The sequence below is a fragment of the Salmo salar genome, chromosome ssa20, assembly GCF_905237065.1.
Source record: "Salmo salar chromosome ssa20, Ssal_v3.1, whole genome shotgun sequence".
Classification (NCBI taxonomy): Eukaryota; Metazoa; Chordata; class Actinopteri; order Salmoniformes; family Salmonidae; genus Salmo; species Salmo salar.
Window position 1 is genome coordinate 27,719,051 of NC_059461.1, and position 20,036 is coordinate 27,739,086.

General features: G+C 44.1%; 1 protein-coding gene across 3 annotated transcripts in view; it reads left to right on the top strand.

Moving 5' to 3' along the window:
• LOC106580349 (phosphatidylinositol 4,5-bisphosphate 5-phosphatase A) overlaps positions 1–20,036 on the top strand; it is a 35,179-nt gene that overhangs the window by 11,596 nt on the left and 3,547 nt on the right. For 2 of the 3 annotated variants that reach the window (XM_014161291.2, XM_014161288.2), the window contains exons 2-9: positions 5,848–6,403; positions 7,128–7,235; positions 7,525–7,633; positions 11,233–11,349; positions 13,189–13,364; positions 16,940–17,051; positions 17,190–17,299; positions 17,417–17,624. In XM_014161291.2, the coding sequence (XP_014016766.1) occupies positions 5,862–6,403; positions 7,128–7,235; positions 7,525–7,633; positions 11,233–11,349; positions 13,189–13,364; positions 16,940–17,051; positions 17,190–17,299; positions 17,417–17,624 (1,482 nt within the window). In that variant the 5' untranslated portion in view covers positions 5,848–5,861. The remainder of the gene's footprint in view (positions 1–5,847; positions 6,404–7,127; positions 7,236–7,524; positions 7,634–11,232; positions 11,350–13,188; positions 13,365–16,939; positions 17,052–17,189; positions 17,300–17,416; positions 17,625–20,036) is intronic. The other variant, XM_014161292.2, reaches the window with a different exon arrangement.

Consider the following 20,036-nt stretch of genomic DNA (forward strand, 5'->3'; position numbering starts at 1 on the left):
CCGACACATTGGTGCAGCTGGCTTCCGGGTTATGCGGGCGTTGTGTCAAGAAGCAGTGCAGCTTGTCTGGTCTCTCGACCTTCGCCTCTCTCGAGCGGGTGTTGCAGCGATGGAACATGACTGTAACTACCAATTGGATACCACAAAATTGGGGAGAAAAAGGGGTAGAATAATAAATAATGTTTTTTTGGTTTTTTATAACCCAAAATATTGTACACCCATGCAATTATGCTCCTGTAACCACAGTCCCACCGGTTACATTGTAGGCTGTTGGTCCCACAGTTCAGTCAGTGTCGAGATTATGAAGTCACACCTCTTCGCACTCATCCACTCACACAAACCCAAAAGCATGTTGTGTTGTCGCATCCTCTGGCAAGGCCTTTTGAAGGGATTTCACATTTCTCATTAAAAAGATAGCAGCGGGCAGGATGGAACACTTGGGCATTTAATTGACTTTGCTTTGAGATTGCATAAGCCTTTAAATCGTCCAGATCCATGGGGCCTGTCTAATGTTCCAGTCATCCAAGCACAGCCACCTTGTGTTCTGCCTCTACTGATTCTCCTTAATGACTGGAGCCCTTTTTTTCTATGTTGTTACTCTCTGTACAATTTGTTGGATTCCGTCAGGTTACTGGCTCAGACATGCTGCCTCAGACATGCTGCCTCTGCCGAGAGATAGTCGCCAAATCCTATTACCCAGACGTGAATTGTCCTTCACTGTTAACATCAGAAGGAAAGTCTTCTACTACCCTGTTCAGCCAAAGTATTCCAGCTTCTCAAAGCCACCTGAGGAGGGTTTCTTCCATCGCTGTTATAGAATACCTACTCACTTTGACTTTACAGTCATGTTGAGTAATGTTGGTTCAGGACTGCATGCAGTGGTTCTATAGTAGTTTGCCTAGTTAAGTGAGATCAGTAGGGCCTGCGGTCTTGTGACAAAGGAGGATACACTGTTTCCATGACGAGGTGATCCTTTGTATTTGAGGTTTCTGGAAACCGAAGTTTGGGATGTGGGGGTGGGTTCTTCTGGGTCCCAGTAGCACTATGACCTTAAAGAGGTCTGTCTACAATTTTGGCAGCAGCAGGACATCATTTGTATCCCTATCAGGAGGGACATATGGTCCTGGAACGCGGCAGAGCAAATCAGCACGCGCTTCAGCTGTAATTTAAACCATTAACATGGAAGATGTGGGCTGAATGTGATCAGTCTTAACCATGCTGCCAGAGTCATTGACTTTAATGAAAATCTGCAGAGACCACCACTGTTCAAGATATCAGCTATATTGTTTTGGTTTATGTTATGATAGGCTACATCAGAACGCGTATAGGAAATATTAAGAATAACCTTGAATAGAATGAAATACAGTATTGAGTTATTTCAATCCTATATCTGCGCAGGGCACCTCTCATGTGAAGCTTTGGTTATGACTGGTATTGTAGGTGCCATTTGTTTTTGCTATTTGTTCTACAGCCGATAGATACTTCTGTTTCTACTTTTTAGAGCTGTATGTATTCTTGTGTGTTGTTTGCTGTAAGGACTGCCTCTCTTTTGCTCCTGCTGTCCCTCTTGCTCTTGCTCTCTCAGGGGGGTGCATGTAAACATCATGACAGATTTGCTATTATCAAATCATTCCTCTATTTCTCGCTGTAGAACGTGTTTGCAATGAGAAGTGGTTGCTGTCCGTCAGTGTAGTCTGTCTATTCAGGCCCATGTGTAGGTCTCAATGAAGACATGTTGCTACAGTAGATAGGTAACGCTGTCCTGCTCATAACATAGTGTGCACTTTCCTTTCCCTTACACTTGCAGTTGTTAGTCAGTCAGTGTGTTTCCTTTTTCCTAAATAATGATCTTAATTTAATATTTTCCTGCTTTTTGTATTGCTCACTATCAGTCCTACCACCTCCTCTATCCTCCCTTTCTAGTTATCCAGTAATTCTGTCCAGACCTCATCCCCCCCATCACTCCATTGGCTGCAGATACTGTAGTTATCTCTCGCTGTATGTGACAGCGGCCATCAGGACTGTGACACGTTGACGTCACAGATAGCGAGTGTGAGGGGGTTGGCTGAGAGGCACAATACAGCTCACGTTAGCCAAGTGCACAGCACCAGTGTCACCTCAGAGTGTAGAGAGAGAGAGAGAGGCAGAGAGTGAGCGTAGCCATAATTGTAGGTGTAGAATTAGATAGACGGGCAGAGTTAAATAGAGTGAATAGGAAATTACAGGGAAGAGGCAAAATATAGGAGAATAAATGAGAGAGGAACAGTGTGTGTGAGATGGAGACGAACAATGGCGGGAAAGGCTAAGGAGACGATGGAGAGTTAAAGGAGATAAGGAGTGGAAGTGAAGGGGATTATGTCATGGAGAATGAGAAGACCAGAGAGAGACAATGTGTACAAATGGGAAAGGAACAAACATGATATAGGCTACTGTGTATGGTTGAGAGACATAGGATGATATCGTCTAGCCTGCCTGACTCTCATCCCCAGTCAGCGCTGCTCGTTTTGTACCCACCCTCTCCCACGTGCGCCGTATCACCAGCCTCCCTCCTCCTCATTCCTCCACAAAAACACCATACATGGACTATAGACATGTGTCCAGGGACCAGGCTATTGGTCCACATAAACACCACCATGTTACCATGAATGTACAGCTCAGGGGGACATGTCACGTGAATTGGATTGACCTTCAAGGAGCTGTAGCTCTCATATCTGCTCTCTGCGAAGAGGTCACGACTCAGCTCCAGAATGTCATTGTGATTATTGTGAGAGCAGATGAGAATGTTTGTATGTTTTTGGTTTAAGAGACTTGTAAATATTAGTGGATGATAAAGATCTAGCCGCTTTGTTTTCACACCATCCCTCCTTGTTTTCCTGTCTTGTTTCTGATCATTTTCCTGCTGTTAAGATCTGGACTTATCTTACTGTTACACTGCACTGCCATTTGCTCTGTGATATAGGTACGGTATGGTGTCTATACTTTAAGATAGGTGAGAGGGTCAGAGGGTGAGTGAATGTTGTGTTGGATGGATGCCCAATGGTCTTGGCAGTCAAGAGGTGCCCTCCTTGTTTCTCCTCAGCCAGTCTGAGAGATGGCGTCTCTCCTCCAGCCAGGCATCTCTCCTCATGTCTCTGTCTCCTGACCCCTGTGGTTGAGTGATGGGAATGGGAAGGGGGCCCAGACTGGCCCTGAGTCATGTCTCCCAGCCCCATGGACACTCACAGGCCAAAGGCTGCATCATACTACACGTTAGAGGTCTTCATGATTCCAAAAACTTGGACCTGTTCTGAAAAGGATTTGTGGCTTTCCCACACGACCCGATATGCATAATATATCTTTTTCAAACGGACACCCGTTCCGAATGGACCTGAGGACAACGGACCCGAGGACCCGTTTAGATAGAAAGATAGAAAGAAACCACAGACTGGGCACTGCCAGTGCCATCAATAAACAAGTGATATTGGTCCTTAAAAACTGCCTATAACAAATGACAAAAAATTATTTGTTGTTTCAATGTGTAGCATATTCAAATGTTTATAGCCTGGTGTTTTATTGTTTTTTACTTTTCTAAAGTAATAATTCAGATTTGAGCGCTAAATGCATCAGGGCACTGCATGCAGATAGGCCTATAGGCCTAGGCGTTTCCACTCTATAGTATATTTATATATTTTATGAATATAATGCTTAGGCCTAGCCTTAGAGACCGAGAGAAATATAGACATATGCCGGCGCCATGTTCCTATTATATAGATAGGCGTACAGAAGGAGGCTAATTCGTTAATTTTCTATCTGAATGTTTTTAATAAAGATAAGCATTATATTGTTAGATTAAAGGAGTAGCTCTGGTAGACCTGAAACATTCTTCCTCACCTCAAGTTCAATTGTCAGAGAGAGTTGGAGTGCCAGTACGCACTGCCTTCACAGGCCTGCAGTAGTGAAACCTAATAATAGCTACACCACACCCAACCTTCCCAAAAGTTTCTTAACTTTATTAGAGTAATACCAAAAGTCAGTCAAGTCAGTATTTATAGGGAAAATACGAACAGGTTATTATATGGCGACATTCAATTACATGTTGTATCTCGCCCTGGTTTTTCCTACTGCGAGTAGCTCTACCTACTGTAGGCCTACCTGTAATTCTATTATATTGCGGCAAACATAACTTTATAGTTGGAACTTGACCAAAGAAAATGGCTCAACAGAATAAAACAAAACACATATTTGAACTGAACTGGTTTAAACCTTCACGAAAGTTTTGAACAGGCTTATATTGCAGCAATTGCCAACGAAGGCGAGTTCTTACCATAGGCCTACCCAACAAATGACAGCAATTGACTAATTATATTTATTTTACAACAGGCCTACTTTTAACCTATCTTAAACTAAATACAGAGCATAAAATTAAAAAGACTGTTCAAACTTAATTTAGCCAAGAAAATCTCTCAACAAAATGAAACAAAACACTTTTAGCATATTTAAAGAACTGGTTTAGATTCCTAAATATGTCTAAAATAATAACAATGATACACAATAATAATAATAATGATAAAACAAATTATAATAAATACAAAAATAAATAAAAGTTTGAAAATTGCATCAATCCTGAATAGCGAGTTGCACACAGTCCATTTTGCCGCGCCAACGTTCTTCTCGTATTTGTCCACCCACAGAGGACATTCCCCTTGTCAGCTTTTTTTCACTATACACTTTCTTCACTAACTTTTGTTTTACTTCAATGAAAAAGGCCTCCATCTTCGCAATCAACAGTAGCCTAGGCCAAGCCTCCTTTCACTCCCTCTCTCTCGCCCTCCTCAGCAGCAGGCGCACGTGAGGTGAGTGGCCGGAACCAGTTTCAGGTGTGCATAAGCTATACGTTTTATTGAGTTGCAATTGGCTGACACAGATAACAAACTTGCATAGTTGTCATTACCTCACACATTAAATGAACAGGTCCAACTGGGTCTAGTCGGTAAATCAATTTTGATTGCACATATCCAAGACCCGTGGCAATTATATCAGACCCGATCCAGATCCGAGACAAAAGTAAGAATTTAGGACTCAGATCTCAGAATTTTGGGTCTGGTGGACCTGTGAAGACCTCTACTACAAGTGCCCTCTAGGGTTCTCTTTCTCTCTGTTGTCATTACCATTCTTTCAGGTTGCATTGCTGCAGACCCTGCAGCGGTTTCCGTCGCTTGTGTCTAGCAGGTGTTCTGAGCTGATATGAACTTACTCTGCGTCTCCGTGGTTACCGGAGGAATGGCAGGCGAGGTGGCTCCTGAACTAAGAGAGCTGCTGAGATAAGCAGCACACCGGCATGTTCTCCTCGCTCTATTTCTGAGTTGGTCCAAGAGCTGTGAGAGGTGTAAAGTGTTGTCCCCTCCTTTTCTCTCTCTCTCTCTCTCTCTCTCTCTCTCTCTCTCTCCTGTCTCTACCTCCTCTTATTCCCCTCAGTGCTTTTCTTTCTCTAAACACTTTCACTCTTCTCTCTCTCTCTTTCTTTCTCTCTCTTGCTCTTTCTTTCTCTCTCTTGCTCTTTCTCTCCTCCGGGACGACTTAATTACCTGTTTCAGATGCTGTCAGTCGCACACCTGAGTGCAAACAGCCAGAAACTCAGGGCTGGCATTATGCTGCCAGAGCACCCTCGGAATAGGGGGAATGTGAACTGCTGAATCACATCAACGGATGAGTCAATGAGAGCACATAATAAATACCCCTCCCCTCCCCACCATCACCAGACATGTAGAACTTTGGTCTTCCATTGCTAAACATCTAGACTGTCTATACTGCCTGGGACACTCTGAAGGAATATGGTGATCACGACTTTCTCCTGCTATTGTTTTTCAGTGAGTTTGTGGGAGATGGATCCAGTTAACCAGAACCAAAGCCAACCACAGCCTGAGAACCCATCTGGACTAGCAGAGGTTTTAACCCCCACTCCAGCAGTAGTTCCAGGCACAGAAGCCCCAGCCTCCGACCCTTCTGCCTCTGCTCCTGCTCCTCAACTGTCAGTCCCAGTGCGGCCTCGACGGCCTCAGAGGACCCCCAGAATAGAGGGCTCTGTGGACATCTGTGATCCCAAACCTGACCCTCCAGAGGCCAACCAGGACCGATCCACCACTCATGATGCTCCAGCTGGGGCCAGCCATCCCAAGCCCCTGCAGCCTGAAGCAGCCAAGCCCCATGGGGGGCATGGAGGGGCCACTGAAACCACTCTGAATGTTGGCCCTAAAGTCCCAGGCCACCCCCCAGGGGCCAGGAGCCCTATCTCAATGAGGGCAGCCTCAGTTCCCCAGCCACCATCCTCCAGGTCTATACCTCCCCATCTCAACCCTCATGCCCAGAGGGCCTTCTCTGTGGTGGGCACCGCGGACACACAGTCTCAGGTGGTGGAAGACTTCAGGTGAGCTCCTGGCTCTGTGCGTTTTCTATCAGATCCAGCTTTCACTACAGCATAATAGTTGTTTTGAACATGAACAGGAAACACTTTTTAAGAGCATGCTTCAGACCTTCAGTGCTGTGGTGGTGACACAGTAATTTGTCAATATATGGCCCAAGCACCATAGTACAGGTTGCAGTGGCATGTGACCAACTAAACTTTTACTGGGAAGTCATTTCCTTTTATCACAGTGGCAGGAAACTGTTCAACCACATCTACCAGAGTACAGCCGGAGGAAAATGGTTTGTGACTACTTCTAAAGGTCTTTTTCTCTCTTAACTCAAGCTCAACTCAAGACAATGTGTCTTTACCACTGAAACTCCTAAATGAAGAAGCTGTAACAGTCAGCAGTTTCAGATATTCCCACTTCCCACTCGCTGTTATTTTCTATGCTCACAACACAAAGCCAGTGTCCCCGAGGCTTTGTCAGAGCTCTCTGATAACCTCTCTAATTTATGACGCTAATTAAGCTAATGGAGAGAGTGCATACTCAGAGAATCAATGGAAGTGTATCAGATAAAGATGTATCATCCGTGCCCTCCCATGTCCTGACAAATTCTTTGTAATTAAATGGTCTGCAGATCATTAAGAATCTGTTGCCTAATTATTTTGTTACGGGTTGAACCAAGCTTCTATTAATTGTATACTGTATGTGATTGTGAGATTCTGGGTTCCTTCTCTCTGATAGGGTGCACCTAATCACATGGAATGTGGGCGGTGCCATGCCGCCAGATGACATCACTGCTCTGCTGGGGTTGCACATTGGAGATGGAAACACAGACATGTATATAATTGGGTGAGCTTTTCCCTGGTGGCAGTCTCGCCAACCATCTCCTCATCGCCAAGTATTCCAGAAGACCTCTCTTGTCCCTTATATCCATCCGCCTTCCATAGACAGTCCCCTGGGTTGAGTGGTTGGCTTTACTGTTAAACAATATTGATTCATCTATTTAGCTGTCTTTATATTTCCCCCTACATATGTGTTATTGTCCATCCATTTCCTTGTTACAGTTCTTTCCCACTCTCTCTCTCTCTCTCTTCCTCCTCCCCTCTCTTTTGACTGTGTGTTACTGCTGCTCTCTCAGGCTACAGGAAGTCAACTCAATGATCAACAAAAGGCTGAAAGACGTTCTCTTCACAGACCAATGGAGCGACGCCTGCATGGAGAGACTCAGCCCCTTCGGATATATACTGGTCAGTAAAGGGTTGACACTGACACAGAGACACACACAAAAAGAGAAATAATGCAGAGCAAACAAATAGAGCTCATGTTATGTACATTTGTGAAAACTGCTGTTCTCTCTGATCATATCTCCCAGTCCATGTGATGTGTATAATATGAGGGCATAGTGGAGCGGATGGGCTCATTACTCTCTCTGTCTCTCTCTCTCTCTGTCTCTCTCTCTGTCTCTCTCGCTCCCTCTCTCTCTGTCTCTCGCTCTGTCTCTCTCGCTCCCTCTCCCTCTCTCTCACCGTCTCTCTCTCTCTGTCTCTCTCTCTCTCTGTCTCTCTCTGTCTCTGTCTCTCTCTCTGTCTCTCTCTCTCTCTCTCTGTCTCTCTCTCTCTCTCTGTCTCTCTCTCAGCTCTGTGACTTGGTGCAGCACTATTGGTTAGAGAACATTTTCATCCATTTCCAATGTACTTATTTACGCTGCATCTATTCAAACGTGCTTGTGTGTGTGTTACGGATACAGGTATCCTGTGTGTGTGTGTCCTGTATGTGTGTTTCTTGTCTCTCCTTCTCCCCTCACAGGTGACAATCATCACTCCCCAATCAGTCATCAATCAGTCCCCAAACAGAAGTCACCTGCTCCTCTTCCCTCACCCAATCACAGTCCCTTTCCCTTGGTTTAAAACCCCAGTCAGTTGCAATCTCTCTCTAGCTCATTCTCACTCTGTGATCAATCTTTGTGCTCATTCGCTCAATCGCTCTTGTGTCCAATCTCTATCTCCCTGTGTCTCTCTCTATCTCTGTATTGATCTCTTTTGTTTTTGCAACTACATGTCACATTTGTCCGGTAATCCTGTGATCGCTTGTTTTGTTGTTTGACTGTTTGTTTGTTTGGTGAGAAAAGGGGGTACCAAGACAAGTCGCCCATGGGCATACATTACCCGTAGGAATACTGTCTAAGTACCCTAGTTAGAACTGGGCGGACCACCCACTGTATTTTTGGTTAGTTAGCTAGCTGTTGTTGAAATAGGCTGGTCTAGCTTAGGGGTGGTTTTGGATTATTGTTTCTTTGCTTGGGTCCCGCTCAGCCCCTTTTCTCACACCCCCCTTACTGTGTGTTTAAACAATAAACCTTTAGTGTTTGATGGTAGATTTCAGTTGTCTATGGTTTTTGTTCTCACTGTTACTTTTCACTATTATAATTTGCATGATTTATGTTACGGGTCTCAGTTCCATCTCCCCTAGACTGCAGGGCCAAAGGGATTCGTAACAGTGTGTGTGTGTGTATGTGTTTGAGAGAGAAAGACAGAGGGGGTCCTGCCACAGCTGGTGCAGTGTGGTTGGTTGGTATTTCTTGGCCTGTCAGTGTCTAACACATTATTCCGCCCTGTTGGAGAGGTAGGTAGAGAGGATGAATCAGCTGCAGAGAGACAACAGAAAGCTAGACGAGAGGATGTCTCCCAGGGTGCTGGTTTATTTCTGGACTGTAAGGCTCCCTCTGTGTTGATGGCTCTGTGAGACTGATTCTGTCCCCTGGCCTTCATCTCATGCCTTGCTTGACTCCAAAACACTCTTATAATGTTGCACATGAGAGCTTTTTATGTGCACATGTGTTCACGTGCATGCATGGGTATTTGTTAGGATTGTATGTCTGAGTGGTTGTTAGTATCTGTACTCTGTGTTACTGCTGAAATTCAACCATAAATAGTATTACTGTAGTAGTCTGTCTAGTCATGGAATGTTGCACAGACATAAGGTCTCCAAGAATGACCTGTAACCCAACACCCCCTCTTTTCTCTCCCTAAGGTCACTGTCAGAAATATCCCCCTCCCTTCTTATCGCTCTCCTCCGCTCTCACAGCCCACTGTCAGACTTGGCTGGCGATTAGACCTATCAGAAGAGAGCTTGCCAAACCATCCACCCTACAGACAAATACGCCAGTCAAGTCTTCTCTAATCAGCACCCTCTATTGAAGCTATTGTAGGCTGGTCCCAGATCTGTTTGTGCTCTTGCCAACCCCATTGCTGTCATTTTGTTTGGCATGACAATTTTATAAGAAGTTGGCAAGAGAGCAGAAGCAGACCCAGGCTACCTCTATTGCTATTTTGGTGGCCATATCAACCAATCAAATGTCGTTTTTTTTAGAGACGAATCACAGGAAACAATGTAATGTAGTTGAAGTAAAGAAAAAGCTTGTGAAAGATGAAGGGCACATTAATATTCCCACGCTCTTCAGACCTGTGGCCCAGCATTACACTATGCTGTGTAATACCTTTTTTGCACTATTGGTTAGAGCCTGTAAGTAAGCATTTCACTATAAGGGCTACACCTGTTGTATTCGGCGCAGGTGACAAATAAACTTTGATTTGATTTGCTGGATATGCGCTTGACTTCCTCTGCAAAACTACTGGCTAACAGCTCATCTCAGGCCTAAGTCAGGCACGTACACACACACACACACTCATATGCCTAATGTATTTTGTATTATCAACCCAAAATGTGGTTTGGCAGCCCTCAGCAGCATTCCCAAATGTTCCCTGAAGTTAATCAGAGATGTCTTTCAACCCCACACACACTGACACATACACGCATCTACACTTATTCACACAGTCATTTACACACAATCACACATACAGAACACAGGCATTCACTATGTCCTTACACAGAAACATACACACACATGAATACATGAACCTAGTCCAGTTTATGGTTCAATAGAGCCCATTACGCAACCAAGCCCTGCAAATAGCCAGTGAGTATGCAAGCGAGAGGGGCCTTCTCTCTCGTGAAGATGTGTGCCTCTAATGCCTTGAGGGCATCACAGGTCCCAGCGATGCGAGGTCATGCTTCTTATGGATGTGGATGTGGATGGAGTGTATTTACTGGGGAAGGGAGTAGCATGACTTTAATCTCTGGTCTGGAGTGAGGAAATGTTTACAGCATTTCCCTCTTTATTAGTAGATAGAAATATCACAAACTTTATTACCTGGTATCTAGACCAATAAAATACAAGTGAAATACATTTGCAGGCTGGGTAGGCTCAATATGATTACCGTGAGTACAGGCCTACTGTGGTGTATGCTGTATCATGTATTCCACAGTGCATGGGTTTACTGTTTAGACAGAGAGGGTAGGGGAGGCTATGCCCTCCTTTAGGTTCGCTGCTTCATGCAAAACAGTGGGAGAGCTGGACCACTGAATCCTGATGAGAGAGAGACATCACTGGTACACAGTAGAGAGACAGACATACATACAGTTATATCCAGTCGTTCAGTTAGCAGGCTTCAGGCAGACAGCCCAGAGAGGATGCGTATATAAACTTCCCAATATAAAATAGAGGTGTTCATTTGCCTAGAGATTACAGTAATCATTATCCCACTGAATGGTGGACTACAAGAACATGGGTGAATACAAGCAACTCATGTCCACTTATCAGTAGGCTTTATAGGCAATCAGCTTGTCTATAAAGGCTAATGTATTTCTAACTGTCAAATTTAGCAGGAGACAATTTACCTCCCCCATCACCTTACATTGTGACTCATTATCTCACAACTTCTCTCCTTCTCTCCCATTTCTGTCTCCCTCCCTCCATTTTCTTCCCCTCTCTCTCGCTCTGTCTCAGGTGACGTCCCAGCGGATGCAGGGGGTGTTGCTGCTGGTCTTTGCTAAGTACTACCACCTCCCCTTCCTCCGAGGGGTGCAGACAGAGACCACCCGCACCGGCCTGGGGGGCTACTGGGTAAGACACCTGCCTTCTGAGACTACATTCTACAGAGAACCACACAAAACTGTCCACAATGACTAGTGATGGGGAAGAAATCGCTTGTTACATATCGCAATCGAATTTTTGGACGATATTATATCGATATTTGACTAATTGTATCATGCTCTCGTCTCTCTGCAGCAGACATATAGTGAGCTCACATATAGTGAGCGATAGGTTTTGAACATCAAATCGCAATAAAATCACAGTATCGAATCGCAATACATATAGAATCGTGATAATCGCACTACATATCGTATCGGCACCTAAGTATCGTGATAATATCGTATTGTGAGGTCCCTGGTAATTCCCAGTCCTAACACTGACTTGTCCTAATGACCAACTGACGGAGAATCAGACCGACCACATTAATGAAGACAGCCCCAACACTCTAGGCTAAGATATAGAACTGGGAATGTCAGCGCTATTGAACTGAAGTGCACAATCAGAACTGACCCACTCTTAAAGCTAGAATCTTTAATTGCATTTTACATTTGTCATTTAGGAGACACTCTTATCCAGAGCGACTTACAGTAGTGAGTGCATACCTTTTTTAATTTTCTTTCACTGAAACAATAACAAAGCAGTGGAAGTCTGGAAGTCTGTGCTGCCTCCATACCTCTGATGTCCAGAAGGTGGTGCTTTAGTATTCTCAAAGAGAGAATACCTTTACGTTCACAGCATTAAAGGTAGACTCAGCTATATAACATAGATGCAGAAAGTAAACAGGTTAATTTCCGCAACAACTAAGAGCGTTGATGCGCGAGGCTCATCTTCTCCTCTGTTTTGGTGCCCTGGCTTCCACACCGTGAACAGTGTGTGACTGTGTGAAAGTGAAGTCTTGCATCTCGCTCATCTCAACATCTGCGGTGCTGCTTGTGGCAACTAATTTAGCTGAGTCTACCTTTAAAGGGATACTTCAGGATTTTAGCCATAAAACCCTTTATCTACTTCCCCAGAGTCAGATGAACTCATGGATACCATTTGTATGTATATGCATCCAGTATGAAGGAAGTTGGAGGTAGTTTCGTGTGCCAATGCTAACTAGCATTGCGCTAGATACCATAGGCTTCCAGTCATTGCGCTAATGCTAGTTAGCAACTTCCTTCAAACTGCAGGCAGAGACATAAATATGGTATCCACAAGTTCATCTGACTCTGGGGGAAGTAGATAAAGGGCTTATTTGTCACAATCCCAAAGTATCCCTTTAAACACTCCCCAGATAATTTCTTTAGATATGTAAATTAGATCTGAACTTAAAATAATGTGTTTCCTATGATGTACCCTTTAAGGGTAATGAAAGCCGATGCAGTTGATCAAAGTTTGCAGAGGGCGTCTGTCTGCCTGTTTTGCTGTAGTAATTCACTGTGAAGTCTTTCTATTGTCCTCTCTGTATGAACTCAGATAAGCATCAGCACATTCTGCAGTTCTCCCTCTGCTGTGTCATCTCTTGTATTTTAGTAGGTCAGAGCTTTAGAGGCAGAGCAGCAGGAGGAAGCACACTCCGTCCTGCCTTCATTCACATAGAGCACTGCACGTTAAATATTGATCATGTCATTCACTGGTCATTCATGTATCCGCAAACTTCCTGCCCTCAGATAGGTTTCCGCACTGGGGGCGTGTCTCATAGGCTAGGTTACTATTCGTACCATTTGTTCTTTCGGTTTGCAAATTGAATGTTTTATTAAATCATACTGATCTTGCCATTCTGCTCCTGTCCCCAATCTTCAACCTTATTCTGTTCCTCTCTTTTTTTCTCACTCTACCCCTTCCTTTATTCTCTCACTCCCTCTCCTTTCTTCGGTCCTGTTGTAGGGTAATAAAGGGGGTGTGAGTGCCCGCATGTCTGTGTTTGGTCACACCATCTGTTTCCTGAACTGCCACCTGCCGGCCCACATGGAGAACTCTGAGCAGCGCATGGAGGACTTTGAGAGCATCCTGCAGCAGCAGCAGTTTGAAGGCCAGGCTGCCACAGGGGTGCTGGACCACGAGTTAGTCTCTATACATATGAACACTGGACCACGAGTTAGTCTCTATACATATGAACACTGGACCACGAGTTAGTCTCTATACATATGAACACTGAACCACGAGTTAGTCTCTATACATATGAACACTGGACCACGAGTTAGTCTCTATACATATGAACACTGGACCATGAGTTAGTCTCTATACATATGAACACTGGACCATGAGTTAGTCTCTATACATATGAACACTGGACCACGAGTTAATCACTATACATATGAACACAACACCCATTTAAGTTTACACCCAGGCACTTGCACAAATAAACAACGGTGTAGCTTTTTTTATTTTAATTTTGGACCTGCTAAAGGTCCCGAAATTTCTGCGCATGTGTGAGCTTCTCTATGTAGATTTTTTACATAGCTGCTGCTCACTGTGCTAGCGCTTCCCCTCCTTCCTCCCTGCGGCGATGATCTGACATCTTTATCTAGTGTAGCCTGGTCTAAAACCTTTCACATGTTGTACAATAGACATTACCGACGTGTTGTACAATAGACATTACCGACGTGTTGTACAACAGACATTACCCTGGTGTTGTACAACAGACATTACCCTGGTGTTGTACAACAGACATTACCCTGGTGTTGTACAACAGACATTACCCTGGTGTTGTACAACAGACATTACCATCGTGTTGTACAACAGACATTACCATCGTGTTGTACAACAGACATTACCGACGTGTTGTACAATAGATATTACCGACGTGTTGTACAACAGACATTACCCTGGTGTTGTACAACAGACATTACCGTTGTGTTGTACAATATACATTACCGACGTGTTGTACAATAGACATTACCAACATGTTGTACAATAGACATTACCGACATGTTGTACAATAGACATTTCCATCGTGTTGTACAGTCGTGGCCAAAAGTTTTGAGAATGACACAAATATTAATTTTCAAAGTCTACTGCCTCAGTTTGTATGATGGCAATTTGTATATACTCCAGAATGTTATGAAGAGTGATCAGATGAATTGCAAAGTCCCTCTTTGCCATGCAAATTAACTGGATCCCCAAAAAACATTTCCAATGCATTTCAGCGCTGCCACAAAAGGACCAGCTGACATCATGTCAGTGATTCTCTCGTTAACACAGGTGTGAGTGTTGACGAGGACAAGGCTGGAGATCACTCTGTCATGCTGATTGAGTTTGAATAACAGACTGGAAGCTTCAAAAGGAGAGTGGTGCTTGGAATCATTGTTCTTCCTCTGTCAACAATGGTTACCTGCAAGGAAACACATGCCGTCATCATTACTTTGCACAAAAAGGGCTTCACAGGCAAGGATATTGCTGCCAATAAGACTGCACCTAAATCAACCATTTATCGGATCATCAAGAACTTCAAGGAGAGCGGTTCAATTGTTGTGAAGAAGGCTTCAGGGCGCCCAAGAAAGTCCTGCAAGCGCCAGGACTGTCTCCTAAAGTTGATTTGGCTGCGGGATCAGGGCACCACCAGTACAGAGCTTGCTCAGGAATGGCAGCAGGCAGGTGTGAGTGCATCTGCACGCACAGTGAGGCGCAGACTTTTGGAGGATGGCCTGGTGTCAAGAAGGGCAGCAAAGAAGCCACTTCTCTCCAGGAAAAACATCAGGGACAGACTGATATTCTGCAAAAGGTACAGGGATTGGACTGCTGAGGACTGGGGTAAAGTCATTGTCTCTGATGAATCCCCTTTCCGATTGTTTGGGGCATCCAGAAAAAAGCTTGTCCGGAGAAGACAAGGTGAGCGCTACAATCAGTCCTGTGTCATGCCAACAGTAAAGCATCCTGAGACCGTTCATGTGTGGGGTTGCTTCTCAGCCAAGGGAGTGGGCTCACTCACAATGTTGCCTAAGAACACAGCCATGAATAAAGAATGGTACCAACACATCCTCCGACAGCAACTTCTCCCAACCATCCAGGAACAGTTTGGTGACGAACAATGCCTTTTCCAGCATGATGGAGCACCTTGCCATAAGGCAAAAGTGATAACTAAGTGGCTCGGGGAACAAAACATCGATATTTTGGGTCCATGGCCAGGAAACTCCCCAGACCTTAATCCCATTGAGAACTTGTGATCAAGAGGCGGGTGGACAAACAAAAACCAAGCATTGATTATGCAAGAATGGGCTGCCATCAGTCAGGATGTGGCCCAGAAGTTAATTGACAGCATGCCAGGGCGGATTGCAGAGGTCTTGAAAAAGAAGGGTCAACACTGCAAATATTGACTCTCTGCATCAACTTCATGTAATTGTCAATAAAAGCCTTTGACACTGCTGAAATGCTTGTAATTATACTTCAGTATTCCATAGTAACATCTGACAAAAATATCTAAAGACACTGAAGCAGCAAACTTTGTGGAAATTAATATTTGTGTCATTCTCAAAACCTTAGGCCACAACTGTACAACAGACATTACCATTGTGTTGTACAATAGACATTACAGTTGTATTGTACAATATACATTACCGACGTGTTGTACAATAGACATTACCAACGTGTTGTACAATATACATTACCGTCGTATTGTACAATATACATTACTGACGTGTTGTACAATAGACATTACCAACGTGTTGTACAATAGACATTACCGACATGTTGTACAATAGACATTACCGTCGTATTGTACAATAGACATTACCGACGTGTTGTACAATAGACATTACCGTCGTATTGTACAATAGACATTACCGACGTGTTGTACAATAGACATTACCGACGTGTTGTACAATAGACATTACCGTCGTGTTGTACAATAGACATTACCGTCGTGTTGTACAATAGACATTACCAACGTGTTGTACAATAGACATTACCAACGTGTTGTACAATAGACATTACCGACGTGTTGTACAATAGACATTACCGACATGTTGTACAATATACATTACCGACGTGTTGTACAATAGACATTACCGACGTGTTGTACAATATACATTACAGTCGTATTGGACAATATACATTACAGTCGTATTGGACAATATACATTACCGTCGTATTGTACAATATACATTACCGACGTGTTGTACAATAGACATTACCAACGTGTTGTACAATAGACATTACCGACATGTTGTACAATAGACATTACCGACATGTTGTACAATAGACATTACCGACGTGTTGTACAATAGACATTACCGACATGTTGTACAATAGACATTACCAACGTGTAGTACAATAGACATTACCAAACTTCTTTGTCTGTTGTAACAGTAGGCTATTGCTAACATAAGCACAACACAAACAGACAGTCTAAATAGCGATTGCATTTAATTTTTTAATCATCATTGCAAACATTGTCTAAGCAGGAATAAACAAACACATAAGAAAGCATACTTGCAGCAGTCCACCCTCCCTTGTATCCAGTAAAGATATAGAGGGTGTACAGTAGTTACGGTTACACTAAAAGTACCTCATTTAGCCATCGATATTCCTAACCAAAGCAAATATTTTGTGTAATTTGAGGACATACCTTATAATTAAAGGCATCTTTACACTTCCGCTCTGCCCTCAGTCCACTCCATACTATTCTCCTCCTCCACAGTGTGGTGTTCTGGTTTGGAGATCTGAATTTCCGCATTGATGAACTGGAAATTCCGGCGGTGAAAGCAGCCATTGATAACAACAAACTCACCATGCTGTGGGAGAAAGACCAGGTGAGATGCATGTTCAAGATGAAGGCCCACTATTAAACGGAGAGTGTAATGTAGAGGATGCCACTATAAGGCATTCAGAGACCAAAATAACAAAGACACATAATTTAACCGTATTCACTGTTATCTCCTATTCTACAGCTGAACATGGCCAAAGACACCGAGTCAGTGCTGGAGGGATTTCTGGAGGGTCCTCTCAAATTCCCCCCCACTTACAAGTTTGATGTGGGGACAGATACATACGATACAAGGTTTGTGGTGACATGGGGGTCCACCTTGCACCTAAAGAACAAATTAGATGAGTGTTCTGATCATCACAGCTCTTACCCCCCCTGCTTTCTCTCTCTCGCTTTCTCTCTCTCTCTCAGTGGGAAGAAGCGTAAGCCTGCGTGGACAGACAGGATCCTGTGGCGTCTGAGGGCCACAGTTCCCTCTGGGCCGACCCCTAATGCTGGGAAGAGAGGCTCTATTTTAGGGCTGAGCAACGGGACCAAGGTCACCCAGCACTTCTACCGCAGTCACATGGAGTACATGGTCAGCGACCACAAGCCTGTCTCTTCCATCTTCACCCTCCAGGTGAGACACAGCCCCTCTCACTCTCTTTCCCCCTGTCGTGTCTTTGGCTATGCCGAATTAAGTGATATGACATGCTATTCTATAAAATAATTTTTATGTAATTAATATTACCTGATTAAGCTAATCCGGTAGATAATAAACTACAAAGTCAGGGCACCACGAAGAATGTTTATAGAGCTGTTATCTTCTGAATGAACTCTTAAAGACCTAGTAATATTTTACATCAATAGCAGTCAATATTAATCGTCACCTTATTTCAGTCTCATCTGAACATCGTAGAATTCTTGGTTATCTTCACGAACCCTGGCTAACAAGTTGAATCAGCAATACAAAATTTGGTTTAATTATTTATTTACTAAATACCTAACTAATCACTGAATTACATATACACAGAATGCAAATTATGTCATACAGAAAACGTCTCTGGTGGACGGAGCCGACATGACAGCTGGTTACACAAAGGAAAGGGGGTTGGGTTTGAGTGAAAGAGCGGGAAGACTGAGGAACAAAGGGAGAAGCTATGCTATCGTAAATACAGTATCTTATGCATTCTAAATTACCGCCCATTTGGAAAAGGAAAATGCAATAAATATTTACTTTGAGCTGCGCCTCAATAGGTTGGTTGTAGATGGAAGGCCGTGTTGCCCAACAGAAATCTTCCTGTCCTCGGAAGAATGTCTCTGGTGGTAAACTGGATACGTTGTTGTCACGTCAGTCATATGAAGGAGACCAAGGCGCAGCGTGGGTATCTTTCCACATCATTTGTTTTAATGTGAAACTATGCAAGACATACAATAAACCATAAACAAAACAACAAACCGTGACGAAGAGGTGCAACATGCACTAACTCAAAATAATATCCCACAAAACACAAGTGGGAAAAGCAACTACTTAAATATGATCCCCAATTAGAGACAATGATGACCAGCTGCCTCTAATTGGGAATCACACAAAAACCCCAACATAGAAAAAATAAACTAGAAAATAACATAGAAAAATTAAAGTAGACAAAAACCCCCAGTCACGCCCTGACCTACTCTACCATAGAAAAATACGAGCTCTCTATGGTCAGGACATGACAGTACCCCCCCCCCAAAGGTGCGGACTCCGGCCGCAAAACCTGAAACCAAAAGGGAGGGTTGGGGGGGGGTGTCTAGTGTTGGTGGCGGCTCAGGTGCAGGACAAAGAACCTTCTCATCCCGCGGATCCACCAGCATAGGAGGCGGCTCTGGTGCAGGACGACGAACCCTCTCATCCTGCGAACCCGCCAGCATTGGTAGAGGCTCTGGACCGTCTCAGGAGGTTCCAGACTGCGGACCGTCTCAGGAGGTTCCGGACTGCGGACCGTCTCAGGAGGTTCCGGACTGCGGACCGTCTCAGGAGGTTCCGGACTGCGGACCGTCTCAGGAGGTTCCGGACTGCGGACCGTCTCAGGAGGTTCCGGACTGCGGACCGTCTCAGGAGGTTCCGGACTGCGGACCGGCTCAGGAGGTTCCGGACTGTGGACTGGAAACTGGACTGGACAACGATGACCAGCTGCCTCTAATTGGGAATCATATGAAAACCCCAACATAGAAAAAAGAAACTACAACATAACATAGAAAAATTAAACTAGACAAAACCTCCCAGTCACGCCCTGACCTACTCTACCATAGAAAAATACGAGCTCTCTATGGTCAGGATGTGACAGTTGTAGTATCGTCGTTGTGTGTTAGACTGGATCCGTCGTCCGGCCTTTCCTAGCCCACGTTTACAGCGGCCGCTCTTAACTCAACGGCTAGGAGGTATCACTTCTGTAGTGAATAAGAGTTCAAAGTTCATACCATTCGCAACCAAAGCTCACGCTGAGGTTAGCTTAGTTCTGTAGTTTACATGTTAGTCCTTTTAACGTGGAACCGTCGTCCTCGGAACAGCTTATTATCTGAATCCTTCTGACATCGGACCGTCGCCCTAATGTACCCGGAACAGCTTATTATCTGAATCCTTCTGACATCGGACCGTCGCCCTAATGTACCCGGAACAGCTTATTATCTGAATCCTTCTGACATCGGACCGTCGCCCTAATGTACCCGGAACAGAAAGTTATATTTTCGTAAAGGGCTATATATATAGGAGGGGAGAGAAGGGCGTGTTTCATAGTTTATAACCAATGTCTCTTCACATGGGCGGGCCACTGAGTGAGCAGAGCTCTAACCTTATGAAAACCCAATTCTCTCATTTGGAAGCTAAAATTCCATTTAATCTTTTCACAAATAGTTTCATATTTAAACATTTAAATTGCACAACAATTCCATGTGAGACTTTCCAAGATACAGTTTATGTCATCCTATCATTAATAAGAATGTCTCAGATGACAACCGAACTGACATCATATTCATTAAGTACCAACGCATATTTTCAACTGGTTGGATT